Here is a 22,054-nt window from a genome sequence, read left to right on the forward strand (position 1 = left end):
CGTCCTCTTCTTCGGCCTCCTCTACTTCTCACTGTTTCTGCTCCCTCCATTGTACTCCGCACACACAGCTTACCTGTGCCAGACAGTTGGCAAATTAGTGTTACAGTTTTTTACAGTCGCTAACAAGTGCCTACCCATACTTCAGATACTTTTTCTAAACTCTTAACACAGACCCACACCTACAAAACACAATTGGCCAAATGGATAATATCCTTCCCAAAAATACACTCTGTTAAATATATACTAACTCCTCATTTCAAAATTAGAACACATCTGTCTCTGCACACACTAACTGTACAAAAACACTATAAACCTGACTCAAAATGAAATTAGTCTGTCAAAGAATAACACTTGTCTTCACTTCACAAGGTACATGCAGTCAATCAAAGTACACCAGGTGTCAAAATACTGGCTATTATTGACATTACAAAAACTGCATAGACTTTTATGTTTCAGTTTTACAGGTATGTGCATGCGAAACATGCAATCCACCATTTTGACACCAGAAATGTCTTGGTTGGTAACTGCATGTCCACATGTACAGTAATGTTCACATTCAAAAGCATTCCAGTAAAAAGCAAACAAGTTTCTGTGTCTTTACTGTTTACTACAGGAGGTACAGTAGAAACACGGTATGATAGGACAGAGAAAGTGTCACAGTATTGCTTACAGTGAACAAAATATCCATGGAACACACAAGAGCATTCTGAACAAAAAAACAACAGCAAAAAGCCAAGATAAAAAGGGGGGGAGGGGGGCTAAAAAAAGGCAAAAAAGTTGCATCTAATCTCTGCGATCTTCAGGGTTAGGCCACATGTTTTCATCAACATCACATCTGATGTCAGCCAAGTCGATGCACCTGGGATAAAACCGCCTGGTATGTCGGATCCACCCTTGGCAATCGTCAACTGTGATGTCCCTGGAGCCAGCATCCATGGCTTCAAGGAGGGACATCTGGTCATGTGGCTGATGGTCATAAACCTTCCACCGCCATGCAGAAAAGAACTCCTCTATGGGGTTGAGGAAAGGTGAATAGGGTGGAAGGAAGAGACTCACCAGTCTTGGGTGGACTTCAAACCATGTTGTTATTGCTTGCGAGTGATGGAAAGCCACATTGTCCCAGGTAATTACAAAGGTCCTCATGTTCTCACCCTCCTGACCCTGCTCTGGAACCAGGCGCTGGTGGAGATCATTGAGAAAGGCAAGCAAGCGCTCTGTATTATAGGGTCCAACCTGACATTTGTGAAGGAGTAATCCTGCATTTGCAATTGCTGCACACATGGTAATGTTTGCCCCTCTCTGTCCTGGCACATCAACTGTGGCCCTTTTACCAATCACATTCCGTCCACGTCGACGCCTTTTGGCCAGATTGAATCCTGCCTCATCGATGTATATGAATTCATGAGGGGCCTGGTTGGCCTCCAATTCCATAACTCTCTGAAACAAAGTTTATGTAAGTCATGTTAGTACTGTATACCATACTGTACTGTAACCTAGTATTGTGTAGGTTACCTACTTGCAAAGTGCAAAGCTTATAGAACTGGACATTGGATTAAATATACACTGTACCTGGACATATTGTCGTCGTAGCTCCTTGACCCTCTCACTGTTCCTCTCAAAGGGAACAGTGTAGAGCTGCTTCATCCGCACTCTATGTTTGGACAATGTCCGCGAAATGGTTGTGAGGCTGATTCTATCGATATTGTCGAATATCTCATGGTCCGCCACAATTCTGGTTTGTATTTCACGCAGTTTTATTGCATTATTTGCAGTAACCATTTCCACAATGGCAAGCTCCTGATCATTACTGAGGAGCTTTCCTCTTCCCCCAGAGGGTGGAAGACGTTGCATTCTTTAGAAAGACAGACAATCCAACATATGCATTACTGTATGACCATATTGACATGTCAAGTGAGAATAGGAACAATCCATGTAAAATGCAATACTTACCTGTTGGTTTGTTGAAAGGTGCGTATAATGGAGGCAACCGTTGACCGCCTCAAATTGGGCTGCACTCTTTCACCAGCCTCTCTTAGTGAAAGACCATGGTTGATTACATGGTCAATGATAGTGGCACGGATTTCATCACTGACTACTGTTCTTGCAGCCCTTGGAATGCCACCACCACGCATTCTTACACCTATACCTTGCCCTCTCCTTGGGCCTGCTCTTCTCTCTGGGCCCCTTGCTCTTACTCCTCCTCGACCAGACATTACAGTGTTTGTCTTTTTTTTGTTTCCAAAAACATCACTCCTCAAGGTCTTGCCTTATGAACCCCACTGAGTCTAAGCCAGAATGGAAGAAGGTGTGGTTGGCCCAATTTACCCAACATAAATCAGCTGTGTGTCAATTATTCAATTGTTTGTTTGTTTACAGCTGAGATATATTTTTGATATTGATATTGTTTTTGTACTGATATCATTGCAGGGGCAGAGGTTTTTATACTGTATCTACGGTTTGGAATATTGTTTTTGCTATTGTGGGATGTTGTGTGTTAACATTCGTAGATACTACAAGAACAGTCCATAGTTTTGTTGGGAGGTATAACTTGTCTGTTAAGAAAATGTAAGCATTGTGGAAATGTGTTCACTGACTGCATATTGGGTGAACACGACATGAAATGTGTGAATGGTATGGCCACAACAGACCGATCCTGTGCTAATTGTGTTTAGAGTTTTGCAAATGTGACAACTGTTTGGACAAACGCTTGTTAGCGACTGTGAAAAACTGTAATGATAGCCATACATGTGTATACTTTTGCTAGGAGTGTGTTGGAAATTTGGTAATTGAGTGTTGTGCAGTGAATTGTGCCTACAGTTTTGCAAAGTGTGTGTTACAAAATTGCAAACTGAGTGCAAAGCAGTTTTTGTGCTTTTAGTTTTGCAAACTCAGTGAGTGGTTTTGCTATAAGTCTGAATAGTTTTAGAGATTGTGCTACAGGAATCACAGTTAGGGTTTAAGCATTCAGAAAAAACTGTAATTAACTAGATATACATTAGAACAACAGAGTTTGTTTTCTGTCATATATGTGGTAAAATCATTTTTGTGTACAGTGAGTTCAACTCTCATCACATATATGTTTTTATAAAATGTATGTTCTTATTGGCTATCAGCAGTCACTGAGTACATTTCATAATCTAAATTAATAAGCAAAATGTAGTCATCTGTCACTTGTCAGGGGAGTCTATAGATATTATCTATTATGCAATTAACATAGACTTAGTTAATTTGGTTTTTGCATGGCACTTTGTCATTATTGTTGTTGTTGTTTTTTTAATAATGCTGATGATGGCCTATTATTGAAGCGCCTATTAACAAACAACAAGAAGTACACTCACTACTCAAAAAAATTTATTTTCACATTTTTATTATTCATTCATGGCACAAACAAAAAACTTACTACATTTACCAAATCCTGACAGAGGATGATTATAATGATACAAGGAGAGGATAGTAGAAGTGTTTACTCTTCACATCTCTTGCAGCTACACCATATGGTTGTTCTTCACATGGCACACATGACATGAAATTTTGGCACTGCTTGTCACTCGCTGCATATGCTGCCTCCCACCTTCTCCACATTGTCTAGTTATTTCACTGGTGAAAGTATTTCAGGTGACAGTTCAGCTCCTACAGTCAAATTTATGAACTTTCACTTCCTTATCCTATCCTTCCTGGGATAGGCTTTGTTGCCAAATTGGATAAGTGGAAGAAAACAGAGGCATGGATAGATAGATGGTTTACTTTTGAACTGAACACCGATAACAAGTCAGAAGGTCTTCCTTTTCAGTTCATACGCAGTGTTTTATAATTATAGCAATTTTATGTTTCAACAACAGAACAGCTTTGCATGCTTTCTCAGTCAATTTTAAATGAACTTAAGCCCAAGTACGTATATCTAGAACATACTGTGTATGATGAGATATTCAAAGTCTTCACAGTGTTATGTTGAAGGACATAATCTTTAAATTTTGTTTTACAATTTGTAAACAGTTTTTTGCTGATTGATAAACCTTTTCCCCTTTCTACTTCTGAGGACCTAAACCCTTTTAAGAAGCTGTTTTTATACCCTGTCCTGACCTGTTGCCAGTGTGTTGATGCCAACAAATTCAAAATGACCTAATTTTCAAAAAATGAAATAGTAAAATGTCTTATTTTAAACATTTCATGTGTTTTCAATGTTCTGTTGTGAATAAAATATGGGTCACCAGTTGTAACCCTGAAGGCATAATGACAAAGAGCATCTGAGCGCTTAAGAGTTGAGTCATAGTCATCTGGATAAATTATTACAGACCAGGACAGACAAGTTAGAGGAAAGTTGTTTTCTTACAACAGTTAACATATGAAATACACAAGCATAATTCGAGAGCGGTGGATAATATAAAATGGAGGTTTATATTTCAGTTATTCTATATATAACTATATATTTTCATTATGGCAAGTTCATAGAATTGATGTGGATGTTTATTTCACATTTATGATTTTTCTTTCTTTAAAAAAAACTAAATAAATAAAAAACTAAATAAACTAAGCACGGTGGCACAGTGGTTAGCACTGTTGCCGCACAGCAAGAAGGTCCTGAGTTCAATTCCACCATCAGGCCGGGGTCTTTCTGTGTGGAGTTTGCATGTTCTCCCCGTGTTTGCGTGGGTTCTCTCTGGGTACTCCAGCTTCCTCCCACCGTCCAAAGACATGCAGCTTGTGGGGATAGGTTAATTGGATAATTCAAATTGCCACTAGGTGTGAATGTGCGAGTGAATCTGAGTGTGAATGGCTGTCTGTCCCTATGTGTTAGCCCTGCGACAGACTGGCGACCTGTCCAGGTTGTACCCCGCCTTTCGCCCTATGACAGCTGGGATAGGCTCCAGCGCCCCCCGCGACCCTGAAAAGGATAAGCGGAAGCGAATGGATGGATGGATGGATAAACTAAATAAAATAAAAAAAAAAAAAAAAATATATATATATATATATATATATGTGTGTGTGTGGATCGACTCGGATGTCGCCTGGATTAACAAGGTCCATGTCAGGTGTTGAGAGGCCAGCACACACTGATGAGAAGTGGCCTACTGGAGCAAGAACGCATGAGTGGAAAATGGCAAGTGATAAAAATAGGGCGCTGTTAGAATGCTACTATTATGTTAGAATGCTACATGAATAGGATGAGGGACCTATGGAATCTTCCATACCCAGCATCCAGATTGATGGCGAAACAACTAGTAGCTCAGTCTTCTGACATTCAGAAGAAGGAACTGCTCTCACAGGTAGAGATTGACAATGTACAACACAAATGCTACGGGACGGGCTCCCAGGTTATCATCAACCCCACCCGAAATTTGCTGGTTCCAGGTGTAATGGAAGAAGGATCGTTGAATGGGAGAAGAATGGTGCTGAAAGATAGTATCCTGGTGAAGCTTGAAACCTTCTAGCCGGTTACCAAGACTAAGTAAAGTACCCTCTGGGGGATCTATTAGATGATGTGAATGCAGCACTGCGGACAATACCTACTGCGACCATTACTAGCTGATCTACACCACAGCAGCAGTGATCAATGAGATGCTAGACTACAAGTTGAACAGCCACAAGGAGCAGTACCCTCTATGGAGAAGGAAACTAGACACCAAGATCAAGGTAGCAACTATTGGAGCTGCAGAAAGGTGCAATAAAGAAAGTGCCTAGAAGTACAGCAAGCTGTCCACATCTGAGGCCTTGGAAACTGCCAAGCAAAGACTCACAGCCTTGGCCAGTTGCTTGATAGAAATAGAACGCAGGAGAAGCTGTTCTCCACACAACAATCCAAGGTGTACTCTCAGTGGCAGGAGAACAATATGAGAACAGCATCACGAAGGCTGAGCATTGACGTTATGTGTTGCGTCCTTCTCCCATATCATCTTCCAGTATTGCTCAGTGGCTAGTAGATCTAAGAGTAGACCACAGCAACCTCCCAGAGCAGGGTCCACCACGTATGGAGGGTTTCACCCCAAATCCATCACCCTGAGACTGTACACTAAGCTGAAGGAAGGAGGTTGAGGACTGGTGAGGGTTAGTACCACAGTCCAGGATGAGACAACGAACAACCACGTGTACATCAGAAAGATGGCCACCACCGACCGCATGCTCAGACAGCAGAAACCCAAGAAAGAGGAGCAAGAAGAGGAACCATCATGGAACGACATGCCCCAGCATGGCATGTACCACTACCAAATAGAGGAAGTGACTGACATCCAGAAATCCTACCAGTGGCTGGACGAAGCTGTAGATAATTGAAACTACTCACTATTGGCTCAACTACAAAGAAGTTAGCATCTAACATTTAGGCCTAGAAGGTCACCGGAACCATTTATGGTTGGGGTCAGGGCTGGGTTGTACGCTGTATTTCACCAATATGCTAAACAAATACACTTTTTGAACCTAAAAGATGTTACCTTTTAAATCAAGTCTTCATTTGGGTATGCCAAAATGTTGAAAATGCTATATAAATTGTGATGTAAATGTAACCCTAACTGGTCATTGCTGAACTGGTGGATGTCAAGAGCTTAATCAAGAGCTTAATCAAGTGTATCCACTTGTTTTTATATCACACACATGTATAAGCTGATTCAATGGTCAGTATGGTATTTATACTGACGCTGTGAAATCTTCCTAAATATAACAGCAAATTTCTGTGGTTGCTTTTATATGGATAGTCTTGTATACTACATCAACATTTTAAACTTTTTTGTATGTGTGGGTGTGTGCTCTCCACCACTGATACTGTAGCTGCTTCTCTTTAGTGTGCAGCTTGTATTGACCTGTTGACAGATCGTTTGCAACACAGCATTTGGCCGAATACTTGAATACAATACTCGTGTGTTCTGAAGTGGGTTTAAAGGATTAAACAGAAACAAACAATCTGACTTCAGCAGTTTACATCAGTGGTATACTGTGGAAAACAAATCTCTTCAATCTCTCGTGATCTTTTTCTAGCACTCCACTCCTTACACGATCATTTCATGGTCAGAGAGATATCGAAAACACTCTAAAGATGCTTTTTCAACAATTGATTTTTTTGTAATGTTGCCATTCTCAGAATTTTGGATGGTTTATCTGCTGTAGGACCCACTATATGTAGTTTAGCATATGAGCCCACACACAAACATTAAGCAAAAAAGAAAGCTTTGACCTGATTTAAAGAAAACAAACATGAGATTCTGGAGCAGTGCACTTTAACTGCTGTTGCCTTTTGCTGATGTTATGTCCTCTCAGTGGTGGAGTGGCAGCGATGCTGCAGGTCTGAAGGGTTGCAAAGTGTAGAGAAATGTCAGAGTTGCTTTTTAAATTTTTTTTCCTGTGTTCTGCTCTCTAGAAATCCTTCTCACGTTTTGAGCTACTGTGAATTTCAATGTTAGATAAACCACCTGAAAACCACACAGAAGTCTGGCATACATATTCATTAACTTATTTTCAGTGGAGAAGTGGGAGAAAGCCCATGTGTACTCTCAAAAGAAGCCATTTTGTAGCCCTGTGTATGCGTGTGTGTCTGTTTTACGGACTCTTTATAAAAGATTGAAGTAGCTTCCAGGTGTGAAGAGGCAAGTCGGTTTGGAAGTTCCTTAGAGCTGCATTCTTTCTTATGGTTAGCAGAGGGTGACTGGTTGCAAAAAGATGCTAGGTTGCGTGGAAGTTTATGGAAAAAATAACCCTCTACTCCCTTGATTTACAGTTCAGCATTTTCCCCATGAGTTTACGATCAAAGTTTTAGGTCTTTTTCAAAGCTGATGTAGCATGCACGATCCCCAAAAGTTGATTCTGTTCATCTGGAAGTAGCGTTTTCAGTGGGAGAAACGTTTCATCACTCATCCAAGTGACTTCTTCAGTCTCAGCTGACTGCAGGTTTCCCCAAGGAGACAAGGAGGTCATTTACGTGAAAAGGGAAAGGCCATCTCTGAATCGAGGATGGGGCCTAAGGGTACATCTGTTACCATCTTACAATGCTGTGATTGCAGCCATTCCCCAACTCTCTGTGAATGGTACTCATGGCCATTGATCAGTGGTCTTTGATCAGTGGTCTTTGATCAGTGGTTGTTGATCAATGGTCATGGGAATTTGCATAATTATGATGAAGAAACTGACCTCCCAGCCCATTGTTCTTTCAGTGGTGCTAGTTTCAGTCATTATGCAAATGTACTGTTTATAAGATTTGGAAAACCTGCAGTCAGCTCCCACTGAAAACGCTACATCCAGATGAACAGAATCAACTTTGGGGGATTTACTTACCTGGATGATTGAGCATTCATCAAGAAGATAGCATGCCCAATGTTTATCTTGTAAATTACAGCCCCAAAAGAATAAAAAAGGATGGTAACGCAATGTATAGGTTTGGTGGGCCTACCTCAAGAGTAACACACTAGCTCGGTTTGTCAGTCAGAATCCTTGCTTTGGTCATCATATCCAGTCACTCAGCTCAAGGACAATCTCACTAATTGATGGGTGATGCCACAGTGGCTATATTATGCTTATGATGAGTCCAAGTATACATCCAGAATTAGAAGACTGGGTTTGTGCTTCTGAGTATGTGTTGTTAAGCTGCAGGAAGGTTGGTGAGTTCTGTAGTATGGACCTGTAGAGTCCCACCTAAGTTAAGCAGAGCTAAACAGGATTATTGGTGTGTCTCTGTTTGCTCCCATGTTTGTGTGATAAATGGAATCAAAGTGCCATAAACATGGTTGTATAACTGTAAAATCTATTACAAATGCCTTCCACGTAATTATTTTTATTGTAATGAAATTGATACTTATTGTCTTGGTGTTGATGGGAGGGGTCTTAGCCAGAATGAAAGTCAAAGCAGGAGGAAGAACATATAAACCCTCCACTCCATTTGCCATCATGGGGAATGTGACGTCTCTGGTTAATATGATTGATGAGCTGTGGAACCAAAGGGCCACATTGCCAGAGCTGTGGCTTAAGGGAGACCAACATAATTATTATACAGATGGTTTTAATGTTTTGGCTGATCAAACCTACTTTTGCTTTCCCTTTGCTGTGCAACAGTGTAGGATCTGTTCCCAAATATTTTGCATATCTAGTGCCACCTGCCAGCGACTTGTCTGGTCAAAGGTAAGTAGAGGAACTATGGACTGACTTCCTGATCAGATTTTTCAGATTGAGAGTTAGAAAGTTACCCTTAGCATTTAATAAAGAATGAGACCAGCTCATACAGCCTTGCCTTTGAATCTTGGCTGTAAGTGTCATTGCATTGTGAGCATTAATGTGCTCATTACATTGTGAATCCCTTTTCACATATCAGGCACACACAACACCTCCCATCCGGGCTGGGTTACTCCCAGTATGTTCAGCGTACTTCACTGTATATTCTCCCTTTTGGCTATCAGACACTCTCCCTTCAAGTTGAGTCTTCTGTGCTAGAGCCAACATGTAAGGCATACAACATCTAAGGTTTCCCCAAGGTCACATAGTGTTCAAGTCTTAAGGCACAGGGGTTATACAGAGTTCGTTCACTATGGCATATAACAACTGTGGTTTTTCTAACCAAGAATTGCTCTCAGGACTGATTGAACTGATTTCAAATTCATAAAGATGACCTTCTTGGTGATAAAACTGTAAGCAGATGGACCTTGTAATTCCTCAGATAATAAGTCGCCTGAGATGCAGATTTTGGGGACAGCATAATGTGGCAGCACAATAAGTGTAAAAAGTGATCTGTAATTTGGATTCAAAGGTGTCTAACAAGGGTGCAATGCCAAATGGCATGCAGACAAGTGCCAGGGTGCTCTGAGAGCAGTATGTACATTTATTTAATTTACTTAATTACAATTGATGCAGTTTGTCACCTAGGGTAGTGTGTTGTGTGTGTGTCCATTTTTAAAGAGAGAGAGAAAAAAAGGTTTCCGTATTTTTGATATGATTTTACTTGGTATTGTAAGTTTCAGAATATTCACAACTGTAGCTGAAATATTAAATTTAACGGGAGTATAGACAATGACGTGATCGTTTTTTATTGCTGATTTTTATTTGCAAATATTCCAGAAATTAAGGATTTCCAGTGCCATTTTTGCATTAAATGTTCAGAATTAATGAAAGCATCATCCTTAAATGAATGCAGAAGAAGAGTGATACCTCTGTCTTTTCATTTTGTGAAACTGAATGCACTTTTGTTGATTATAGTGTTTTTGTTGTTCCAAATTGCTGACTGCAGTGTGATGTAACTGTTGAGTTGGTGATTTGAACTGCTTTTCTCCAAGGTGTCAGAGTTTATGTGAACTGGGAACACTGATGTTTTTTGATTGACTAATACAAGACAGATCTGTTAACTGTATATCCTTTGAAAGAGCTGGTTCTGCAATTAACCAGGAGGTGACGGATTGAGAGTGATTGAGCCATTTAGTTATGTATTTTGTAATATTTCAAGTTTTAAATTTTGAGGTCTGTTTTTGACAGGGCAGAATTAAGGGATTTATACGAGGTCGTATTTGGAAAACTTGCCTCGGTGAAAAATAATTGATTTAGGGGAAGACAGATGATCTGATTACTACAATTCGTTTGTAAATTGATACAGGGAAGTTCAACCAAGTAATTAACTCATCTTGTACTGCTTTTAATATTGGAGTGAAATTTAGGCAAAATAACTATGACAGCTTGGATATTAATATTATTCCTGAGATATTTAATATTGTCTGTGTAATGGGGATAGTGTGATATCAGGTTGCATTAATAAGGAATTGAGAAACATTCTAAAAAGGACAGCTCTTGAAGTAAAAAAACATCATCTGCATAAAGGATGTTTTTGTGTTCTATTGTGTTTCTTTGAATACCTTTAATATTTTAATTATGAGGTCTTAAGATATTACATTTTAAATCATGGCACTTACACAAGGTTTGGCCTTTCACTTAATCGTTAATATTTCAAGAAGTTAATAGAAGCATCGTGCTGTAGCTAGTTTTAATGTTCTCTTACTGTGTTGGTTTAATTATTTTTTGGATTAGATCTATTAACATTGTTTGCATTGTATTCAGTTATTGCATTTCAAGTTTGGAAATAATCTACCCAGGGGCCTTTTAGTGGTGGCTGTAATGCTGGGATTGTTCCTGCTGTTAAGTTGCCAGTGGTGACCCTGCCTGCACAGAAGATAACATATGCCTGGTTAAAAAGAGGTCAAATAAATGAAATGAGGACAATGTTTTAAATTAAGCTTTGGATAGGTCTTTAAACTGAAGTGTATTGCTCAGGCACATAATATCACACTGCACCCAGCCTTTAATTTTCTATGACAGCGAAGGGACAAGAGCCCAGCAGTCAGTGTTTACAGCAGCAGTGCCAAATGCACCAGCTGAGCCAGGCATGTCCACATGGCCCGTCAGTTTGACAAGCAATCCCCTGAGCAGGCCAGCAGAGATAGACAGGGCAGCAGATGCAGACAGACAGCAGCTAGCCCACACATGGCGGCAGCCGTGACTGCACGACAGGCAACACAGAGATAATGGCCCTTTCAGAGCTATTCTCTTTTTTCTGAAGGAACACTTTCCAGGGGCGATGAAGATGAGGACTCATTACTTACTGTAAACTCACGGGTCTGTGCTTCAAAAGTGGAAGATGACGGGATTAAGAAAGAGAAGGGAAAGAGTTGCTTCTGGCATGCATTGTTAAATGACAGAGCACTTTCATACTCACAAGAGACAGGCCAGGGTTGGTTTGTGTACAACAAAGGGCTGTGGTTTTTCTGCTTACCTTGCTGACAACACTCCAGCAAGATAATAGACAGAATTCTGTGAAACACAGACTGCACTCATTTGTCTTTTTATTCTACAGACACGTAAACAGACTGGAACATATATAGCACCTTTTATAGTTAATTTGACTTTTACTACAAGTCTCATTCACCTAAATTCATAAATTTGGCACATCAGGGTTCAGTATCTTGCATAGGCATAGTTCGAGGCATGTACTATGGGAGCTGGGGTTTGAGCCACAAACCTTACAATTTGTATACTGTCTTGTGATTTTGAACTGGAGAAAGATTCCCTCTTTGAGGAGATGGATCTACAACTTTCAAGCAATTATTATTCAGGAGGCGTAAAATGACACTGTTTCATCAAAGCCTGTATCAGTAACACACATGGTTTTAGTGGCAGTTAGAGTTAACAATAATTTCCTGGCTGATAAACCTGGAACTTATGCCAATGTCTGCCCTCAAACAACAATTATGCAGACTTGGTTAGGGGCCTTGACACACCAGCTGTGGGTAAAAACCTGCAAACACCAGCTTGTCTGTAATTGTGAGACAGAGGTGGCAAGTTCTGATAAGACAACATTATAAGATGCCTGTGCATAAGAACATCTCAAAACTGTACAGCACAAGTACAATACTAAAAACAAAGGCCCTTATTTTGGGTCTGTGACTGCCAGATCCAAAAGCACCACAATTTTGCCAAAAGAGAACTATCAGAAAATGAGCAATTGAGCCTATCAGATGATATCACTAAACAACTTACTCTGTGGGTAATTTTCCTGATCCATTAATAAACAGGTCAACCATGAAAACCTTTCTCACTCACTATGTGTTAATAGACCTCTCTGCATTGAATTATACGTGTTATTAATCTCTGGCTCTCTTCCACAGCATGTCTTTTGTCCTGTCTTCCTTCTCTCTCCCCATCTGGTCACGGCAGATGGCCGCCCCTCCCTGAGCCTGGTTCTGCTGGAGGTTTCGTCCTGTCAAAAGGGAGTTTTTCCTTCCCACCGTCGCCAAAGTGCTTGCTTATAGGGGGTCATATGATTGTTGTGTTTTTCTCTGTATATATTATTGTCAGTGTTGGGGAGTAGTGGAATACATGTACCAGTGTTACACATTTAAAATACAAAATATGAGTAACTTTATTTCATTACAGTTACTGTTTAAAAAGGTTGTATTCAGAATACAGTTAATTTGTTGAAATAAAGGGATTACACGGCAGTCTTTTCCTGTCTCATATGTTAGGCTATGCCCTCTCTTTTTTTGATAATTCCACGCCGGTGTAAACCGAAACAAAACACACATTAAAAGGCTCTAATGTCTGTGTCTCAATCTCTTTTTAAAAATTATTGTTCAAAAAATTATTTAATATGAAGGTGATAGGCAAAGTGTTACAGGCGTAGCCCTAAAGAATGTAGCCTCATGGGCAGTGTAGCTAAGTAAGTAAGCTATTAAGACTCGACTGTACACTGTGTTCGTGTTTTTCTCCAAAACTAGAGCAGCTTTTTAACGCTTCTTTCTGTCTCTCGCTAGCAAAGTTGACCCAGACAACAAAGTAAAGCTAGTTTTCGGCTACGAGCCTGACACAGAACCCAATGTATTAGCCAGAGGTCACTACGGTTGGAGCCTCGGGCCTGTTTTATATAAGCGCAGAATAGTTTTCTATATGAGATCGCTGCAAAAAGTGCAGCCTTACCTAATGTCCACCCTACTGTTACTCATTTTATATTAAGATTTAAAAAATCTAGTTGGTATTGGTATGGCGAGTAGCTTTCAGTAATAGTAGTAAATGACACAGCAATAGTACCAGGGGTGATTTTAGCCCATTTTTGGGGGTGCTTCAGCAAAGATTTCTTACTTTTTTTTGACAATATTTGCTGTTTGTGTGACACACTACTAAAAATATAAAAAGCATACAGTACTGTACTTGTTTGAGACGTAACATTTTAACAACAAAAGTATAGATAACCCCCCCTCTCAAAATGGTTTGTTCCAGCTCGTTACTCCCCTACTCTGACTCTAGCACTCTTGCTGCCAGAGCAATGATGGCTGAGACGCAGCAGAGCGGAGGTGTAAGTGCCTGGCTTAAAACAGGACATATTAGCTGCATTTAACCTTCAGTTACTCTTTATATAGTTAGGTAGGAGTTAGACCATGTTTCTTTTTAGCTGAAAAGCATTACACCCATGTAACCTGCAGTGTTGAAAACGTGTTTTCCGGCAATGTTTGCTACTCTACAATCCGTCATGCTCTATAGTAAAATCAGCGACATTTGACTGTCCTGTTGCTCCCATTGAAATGTATACAGTCTATTTAAAATCTAAAACTTTAAATTGTCCGCAGCCTACTGTTGTTACCACTGTCCTGTTTGAAATGGATACTAACTAGCTAACTGATTGAATGCCCATTAACCTTATAACTCCTCTTGTGTGTGTGTGTGTTCTTGTACAGAGAGACAGCCAGGTTCATAATGGATATAAGGAAGTTTTTTCAAAAAAAGGAGCCAAATTCAGGTAAAAGTGTAAGATCAAATGATCCGTCAATCAAGAATAATGTTGGATCAGTGTTTCAATGTTTATATCTTTTATTAGATGTTCATGCAGTTTGGTTATTTGCCTTTTGGTTGAAAGTAGACTGAGAGAGAGCGATCTTAATAGAATTTTTTTCATATTAATGTATTTTTCATCTAATTGAATACAATCTATTTATGTATGACTGTTAGTCCAAAGAGGGAGAGAGGAAAGAGGGGAACGTGAGGAGAAAGGGCAAGGTCAGGAAGAACCAGGTAAGAAAACAGACAGGGAACGGTGACAGGCACAACAGAAACTGTTAAACTGACAAAGAGAAAAAAAGCTCACACAATCTGGAAGTTGTGTTCTCCCTGTACTAAAGCTGCTATACAGAACCTGCAAAACATACTGGGTTGAAACATTTTTGACCCAACATTCCAACATAACATTATCATTGATTGGGGAGATTAAAATTAATTATATATTTTTATGTGGTTCAGCCACAACTCTACAAAAACCTCAGCCAGTAATAGGAGGGCCAACATTTGGACCGTCCAGTTGTCTGTATGACTGCTGCAGTACGTACATCACATTTGCACTCTATCAGAAAGTGGTGGAGTGAGGAGCTGTAAAGAGAAGCAGATGCTCTGTTTATATTCTAAAAATGTTTTAAGCTTGTTTCAAAGATTATGTACAGCAGCTTTAAATGTTTTCCAAAAGCACACACACACTTATCTGTGTTTCTCAAACTTTTTACAGTGTGTACCACCTGATAAAAATGTCAAGCTCTCCTAAGTACCACTATGAAAGCATGAAAGTCATAAATCTTACAACACAAAATTATTATTATTAAATTAGTAAAATTAGTATCTGCAATAAAGATTTTTTCATACATTTTATACATTCTACCACAGGCAAAGTTGCCTCCATTTTTATAGTTTTTATTAATATTTTGTAATAATTTATTTGTAATAATTTATTCTGTTTTGGGAGTGTTTTTTATGTATCTGTATTATATTATACATAAACATTAAAAGTGAATCTCTGTCCAAAAAATGCACTCAGTTTACTTTTTACTCACTATGAGCATCATTCATTATTCTCCCCCAGTAATTAAGGTTAGGATATGTATTTTTTCTATTCCAATCCATTCTTCTTTTGCAGCATTTAAATAACCTTGATCAGATTTGATGGTTTTGTTACAGACTTTTCAAAAAAGTGTTTTGCTTTTCTTTCACAAATGTGGGGATTAAATTGTGTTAAAATGTACAAAACAGTGATGTCACGTTTTGTGACGAGGACCCAAGCACAGAGAGACTTGATGAATTTAAGAATCTTATGATTTAATAAAGAAATTTGCAAACTTGCACAGATATGGTAAAATTATGATGACTGATAACAGAGACGAAGACAGCAGACAATGAGGACAGGGAGGAACGGGTTTAAATGCACCAAAGTGACAGTCAGAGAGAACTCGGGACAACATTTAAGGATGCAAGGACAGGCCAGATAGGACAGGACATTTAAGGATGCAAGGACAGGCAAGATAAACCTGACAGAGACAGGTTTATCTTGCCTGGCTGGGCAGCTCTCTGGGTGCTCAGCACCCCCAAAGCTCTGATCCTAGAATCGCCCCTGAATAGTACAATCATGTAGTTGTAAAAGAGCCGGCGTCAGGAACAGGCTGAGAGCTCGTGCACACCGCACACCTCTGCCTAGCATCCTGCTCGCCAACGTCCAGTCACTGGAGAACAAGCTTGATGACCTCAGGGCCAGGATAAAGTTCCAGAGAGACATTCGGGACTGCAATCTCCTCTGCTTCACCGAGACATGGCTGAACCCAGTGGTGCCGGACCACGCCATCCAGCCGGCCGAGTTCTTCTCGGTTCACCGCATGGACAGGACACGGGACTCGGGGAAGTCAAGGGGAGGCGGCGTGTGTTTAATGGTGAACAACAATTGGTGCAACAGTGCGAACGTTGTTCCTCTCACACGCTCCTGCACACCAAATCTGGAACTACTGTCGATCATGTGTCGTCCTTTTTATCTACCTCGGGAATTTACATCGGTCATTGTAAGTGCCGTTTATATTCCACCACAAGCGGACACGGTCACCGCCTTATGTGAGCTGCATGAGGCACTCACACAGCACCAGACGCAACACCGGGACGCAGCGCTTATTGTGACGGGGGACTTTAATAGTGCCAAACTCAAAGCGCAGCGCCAAACTTTTATCAACACATCACCTGCCCCACCAGAGGTGAAAGGACACTGGACCACTGCTACACTACGGTCAAGGACGGCTACAAGGCACAATCTCGCCCTCCGTTTGGCAAATCCGATCACGCCGCCATCTTCCTCATGCCAAAATACAAACAAAGGCTGAAACAGGAAGTTCCGGTTCAGAGGAAGGTCGCGCGCTGGACGGATCAATCGGTGGCCGCGTTACAGGACGCACTCGATGACGCAGACTGGGGCATGTTCAGAAACAGCTCCGATGATGATGTCAACGTGTTTACGGAAGCGGTTGTGGGATTCATCGGGAAACTAGCGCATGATACCGTGGAGACAAAGACTATCACAACGTTTCCCAACCAGAAGCCGTGGGTGGATAAAACCATCCGCGACGCTCTGAGATCCCGCACCGCTGCCTACAACACGGGACTCACGACGGGGGACATGGACCCGTACAAAGCCGCGTCATATAACGTGCGGAGGGTGGTGAAAGAGGCGAAGCAGCGCTACGGGAGGAAACTAGAGTCACAACTCCAACAGAGTGACTGTAGGAGCCTATGGCGGGGACTAAGGACAATAACGGACTATAAAGCACCAACAACCGGTATGACGAACGCGGCCGTGACTCTGGCAGACGAGCTGAACACTTTCTATGCTCGCTTCGAGGCTGCAGCTAAGGACTCCAACGATGCTAGTGCTAGCGGCGCTAACGGCTGCAGACAGGAAGATACTGCCAGCACCGGAAACGTGCTCGTCATCTCCGAGCATGAAGTAAGGAGAGCCTTCAAGAGAGTGAACACCAGGAAAAAGGCAGGACCAGACGGCATCCCAGGTCGTATCCTCAGAGACTGCGCATACCAGCTAGCTCCTGTGTTCACTGAGATATTCAACATCTCTTTATCTCAGTCGGTGATCCCCACATGCTTCAAAGAGTCCATCATTGTTCCTGTCCCGAAGAAACCCCACCCTGCTTCTCTCAATGACTATCGCCCTGTAGCCTTCACCTCAGTAGTGATGAAGTGTTTTGAACGCCTGGTCAGAGACTTCATCATTTCTTCACTACCAGACACACTGGACCCACTACAGTTCGCTTACCATCCAAATCGTTCCACAGACGATGCCATCTCTCATCTCCTCCACACATCACTTACTCACTTGGACACTAGAAGGGGGAATTATGTTAAAATGCTCTTCATAGACTACAGCTCTGCATTTAATACCATAATTCCCTCCACAATCACCACCAAGCTGGAGCATCTGGGACTCAGCTCATCTATGTGTCAGTGGATCTCCAACTTCCTAACTGGCAGACCACAGGCAGTAAGGATGGGCGGACATGTCTCAGCCTCCACCACTCTCAGCACTGGAGCCCCCCAGGGGTGTGTTCTGAGCCCCCTGCTGTACTCTCTGTACACATATGACTGTGTGGCCACTACCAGCTCCACCACCATCATCAAGTTTGCTGACGACACCGTCGTGGTGGGCCTGATCTCTGATAACAACGAGACGGCCTACCTGAAGAAGATTAGGAATCTGGAGAACTGGTGCCAGAGGAACAACCTCCTTCTAAACGTCAGTAAGACAAAGGAGCTGATAGTGGACTTCAGCACTAAGCAGGAGAGGAACTACCAGACCCCTGTCATCAACGAGTGCCCAGTGGAGAGAGTGGACAGCTTCAAATACCTCGGAGTTCACATCACGCAGGACCTGTCATGGTCCTGTCACATCAACACCGTGGTGAAAAAGGCCCGTCAGCGTCTCTACCACCTCAGACGCTTGAGAGACTTCCAACTGCCCTCCAAGGTGCTCAGGAACTTTTACTCGTGCACCATAGAGAGCATCCTGACGGGAAACATCTTAACCTGGTTCGGGAACAGCACCATGCAGGACAGACGAGCTCTACAGAGGGTTGTGCGGTCAGCTGAGCGCACCATCCGCTCCGAGCTCCCTGACCTGCACTCAATCTACAGCAGGCGGTGCTGGACCAAGGCCAGGAAGATCGTGAAGGACCTCAGCCATCCCAACAACACACTGTTCTCTCTGTTGAGGTCAGGAAAGCGATTCTGCTCCCTGAAGACCAACACAGAGAGACTGAGGAGGAGCTTCTTCCCGCAGGCGATACTGTCTCTCAATCACACCACCACACAGTACTGACCCACACATATAGTTCTTACACACACACTGGACATTCTGGACATTGTTTTACACTTCATCACTTAAATCACTTTAAACATATTTGCACTGCACAAGACATAATGTGGATTGCACAACACTGGTCACTATATTCTTCATTTCCAGTTAATACTTGTACAGCTGCTGTTATTGTGTATATATTTATTTATTTATTTATTTATTTATATTTCTTCATACATTCTTATATAGTTCTATACTGTGTATTGTGTATTTTGTTGTACAGTTATTTTATTTTCAACTTTAATTTATATATTTATCTTATTCTTTCCCAGTTAAATTTACCCTTCATTCTAATTTGTGTTGTACAGTTATTTCATTTTTAACCTTAATTTTTTTTATATATTTTATTCCTTCCTAGTTAAATTTACCCTTTTTAATTTTTCATATTTATTTCCTATCTTATTCATAGCCTTTTCCTTTTTTTTCTTTAGGTCACGAGCAGTTGTCTAAGCATTTCACTGCATATCGTACTGTGTATGACTGTGTACGTGACAAATAAATTTGAATTTGAAGCTTGATAATATATTAAGTTGGTCAGAAGGTTCCTTTGTAAGTGCGCATGCGCCATTAGCGTGCTGCCTGCTGTAACCCTAATTTCCTTCGGGATTAATAAAGTATTCTGATTCTGAAGTAATCCAAAGTATTCAGAATAGTTTACTCTTATTGAGTAACTTAACGGAATACGTCACAAAATACATTTTGGGGCATGTATTCTGTAATCTGTAGTGGAATACATTTTAAAAGTAACCTTCCCAACATTGATTATTGTAGGGTCTACCTTACAATATAACGCACCTTAAGGTGACTGTTGTTGTGATTTGGTGCTGTATAAATAAAGTTGAATTGAACTGAATTCAAAAGACAGCAATAATGCCTCTGGTTGGTTTGTAGAAGTCATGTACCCACTTTTCTGGAAGTTTTAAGTGGTGCTACTGAGAGGGTGTGTTGCCCTAAAGCAAAAGTTGAAAACCAAAAGCAGGGGTGTCGAATTCCAGGCCTCGAGGGCCAGTGTCCTGCAGGTTTTAGATAACACCCTGGGTCAACACACGTGAATCAAATAATTAGTATATTACCAGGCCTCTGGAGAACTTCAAGACATGTTGAGGATGTCATTTAGCCATTTAAATCAGCTGTGTTGGATCAAGGACACATTTAAAACCTGCAGAACAGTGGCCCTCGAGGCCTGTAGTTCAACACCTGTGCCCTAAAGCAACATATGACCTGTCCCGTATCAAAACACCGGCAACCTCACTTTTCTGTTTAAATTCATGATACCCTCATCATACCATCACCATATCTTAATCAGTTCTCTCATGCTATCAGAATTTGCCATTTAACTGCCGTTGTTCTCCTAAGTTTGGTAAGGAAGGGACAAAAATATTTTTACACAAATAAAAAAATACTTCCAAAAAAAGAGCCCATTTTGCTTGTTAGCAGGGTAAGCGTTTGGGGTTAAGGTCATCACTGATGACAACTCAAATGATACTTCTTCCTTTTTTATCTATCAAAGTATTAGGGACAGCTGTGGGATGTGCTGTGATCATGTTATTGCAAGACAGAAAAAATAAAAAATGGTTCTTTCATGTCCAAATCTTTTTGCTGCTTTCAGTCTGCACCCAGCATAGCTACCATAGCTATCATTTCAGCGAGGATGATTAGATAATGTATCTGTGTGTGATAATGTGTCTATAGAGCGAAATGTTCTCCCAATAACATTTTTGTTCAACTTATTTCCTGGATTGTATTCCTTGTTTGAGTTGTGGCTCCACCCACATTTCTTTCACAGCTTTGATAGAAGCAACAAGTGAAGTACGTAAAGATGTCCTTTGGCTAAACAGATTTGCATAATGAATTCATTGAAAGCAGTCAGACAGACTGCGACTGGGAATCTGACAAACCCAACTCATTCATCACTCCCACTATTTTCGCTGAAGAGAGGCATAGCAATGACTGTCATGACTTCAGCTGAAACTAGCACTTTTACCAGACCTCTGCCTGGGCGTTCTTATCACATAAGCTGTCTTCTGTGCTAAGAACAAGCTAGTAAAGGAAACCTATTTTCCTCCACTCAGTGGGTCAGTGTAAGTGTTGAAGCATTGCCATTCCTCAACATCCTCACATCATCAAGATCAACAATGTGCAGTATCCTACCACTGAATCATGAGTTGGTAGACCAACAAATGAACAAATTAACTTTCCCTGGCAGATGAAATAAAAAAAAAGAAATGCACCACTTACATTAACGCACATTAACGCTTTATGCTGCCTGCAATTTGATCTATTTAGTATTTATTCTTGAAAGCTGTTCTGAGCCTAGTGATCTTTAAAATCAACAAAATACACTGCATGTTTGAAAATTTCATGCTTAGAAATGGCAAAGTTGACCTTAGAAAAATACAAGCTGTTGTGACCAGTGGAGTGAAATTAATTCCTCAGTACAAGTTCTTATCTTTGCTTCATCCAACCAAAGCGATAGGGAGTGAACCCAGCTGAACTGTAATGTAGAAGTCCTTAAAGCTGCAGGAAGCAGAGATGTAGAAATGGCTTTTTGCTCTTCAGACTACTTTACCCACCCATCTGGGCTGACGTTTTATATTTGTACAAATATTTTTATATGGTGGATATGAGTTTGCTTGTTCTCCTGTAGTACAAGGTTATGCTCTTGCTTGATGGTGTAATATAGATTGTCTTAAAAAAATCTAAAACAAATACTAAAGAGAGAGGGGAAATGGGAGATGCTTTCTGTCATGACATATATTATGTTTTATTGCAACCAAATTCACAAAATAGGTATTATGTCTTCCATATTTTTATATTTCTTACATTACAGTACAGCAGTAATATAACTAGCACTCAACCTAACTGTTGTGTTGTACTGTATTTTTGTAAATGTTCAGAACAGTAACAATGGCAATGGCAGTTTTATTTATTAGTTATAAAAATAACTGTCATTGCCACGTTAAGTACACTAACTAAAAAAAACAAACCCAACTGAAATCAAAATCAGTGCTATGACTTATTGTTCCTCTTGTTGTCCAAAATATTGTAATAAAGCTTTTATATTAACATTATATCATTTATATCAAACTGTAAACTGTTATATAAACAAAGATTTATTCATTATGTAAAATATTTGTACATAATTCCTAAAAAGTTTCAGATAATTTTTTAGTTGGATTTTTAAAAAAATAAATAAATAAATTCATAATCTCTCAAATAATGAATTCATTTTAAGTAAGTTTTAGAATATATCAAAAGCTGTGCATTCACATTTTCTTTACACCATCCGAGTTTTTCAAACTGAATTTCTTCCTCATTAGAAGACACTTTCTGTTGTGTGTGTGCGTGTGTGTGTGAGTGAGTGAGTGGGAGTGAGTGAACGTGCAC

The 22,054-nt window shown here is 40.5% G+C and overlaps 1 protein-coding gene across 1 annotated transcript; it reads right to left on the reverse strand.

Annotated features, from left to right (window-relative positions):
- Positions 1 to 323: 323 nt before the first annotated feature.
- LOC120715207 lies at positions 324 to 2,780 on the reverse strand. Its single transcript, XM_040002060.1, has 2 exons — positions 1,570 to 2,780; positions 324 to 1,437 (listed from the first exon to the last, which is right to left on the reverse strand). Exons 1-2 carry the CDS (start codon positions 1,849 to 1,851, stop codon positions 784 to 786), a joined length of 936 nt encoding a protein of 311 aa, XP_039857994.1. The 5' UTR covers positions 1,852 to 2,780; the 3' UTR covers positions 324 to 783.
- Between the last annotated feature and the right edge of the window lie 19,274 nt (positions 2,781 to 22,054).

The sequence above is a fragment of the Simochromis diagramma genome, unplaced genomic scaffold (genome assembly GCF_900408965.1).
Source record: "Simochromis diagramma unplaced genomic scaffold, fSimDia1.1 OVJJ01000738.1, whole genome shotgun sequence".
Lineage (NCBI taxonomy): Eukaryota > Metazoa > Chordata > Actinopteri > Cichliformes > Cichlidae > Simochromis > Simochromis diagramma.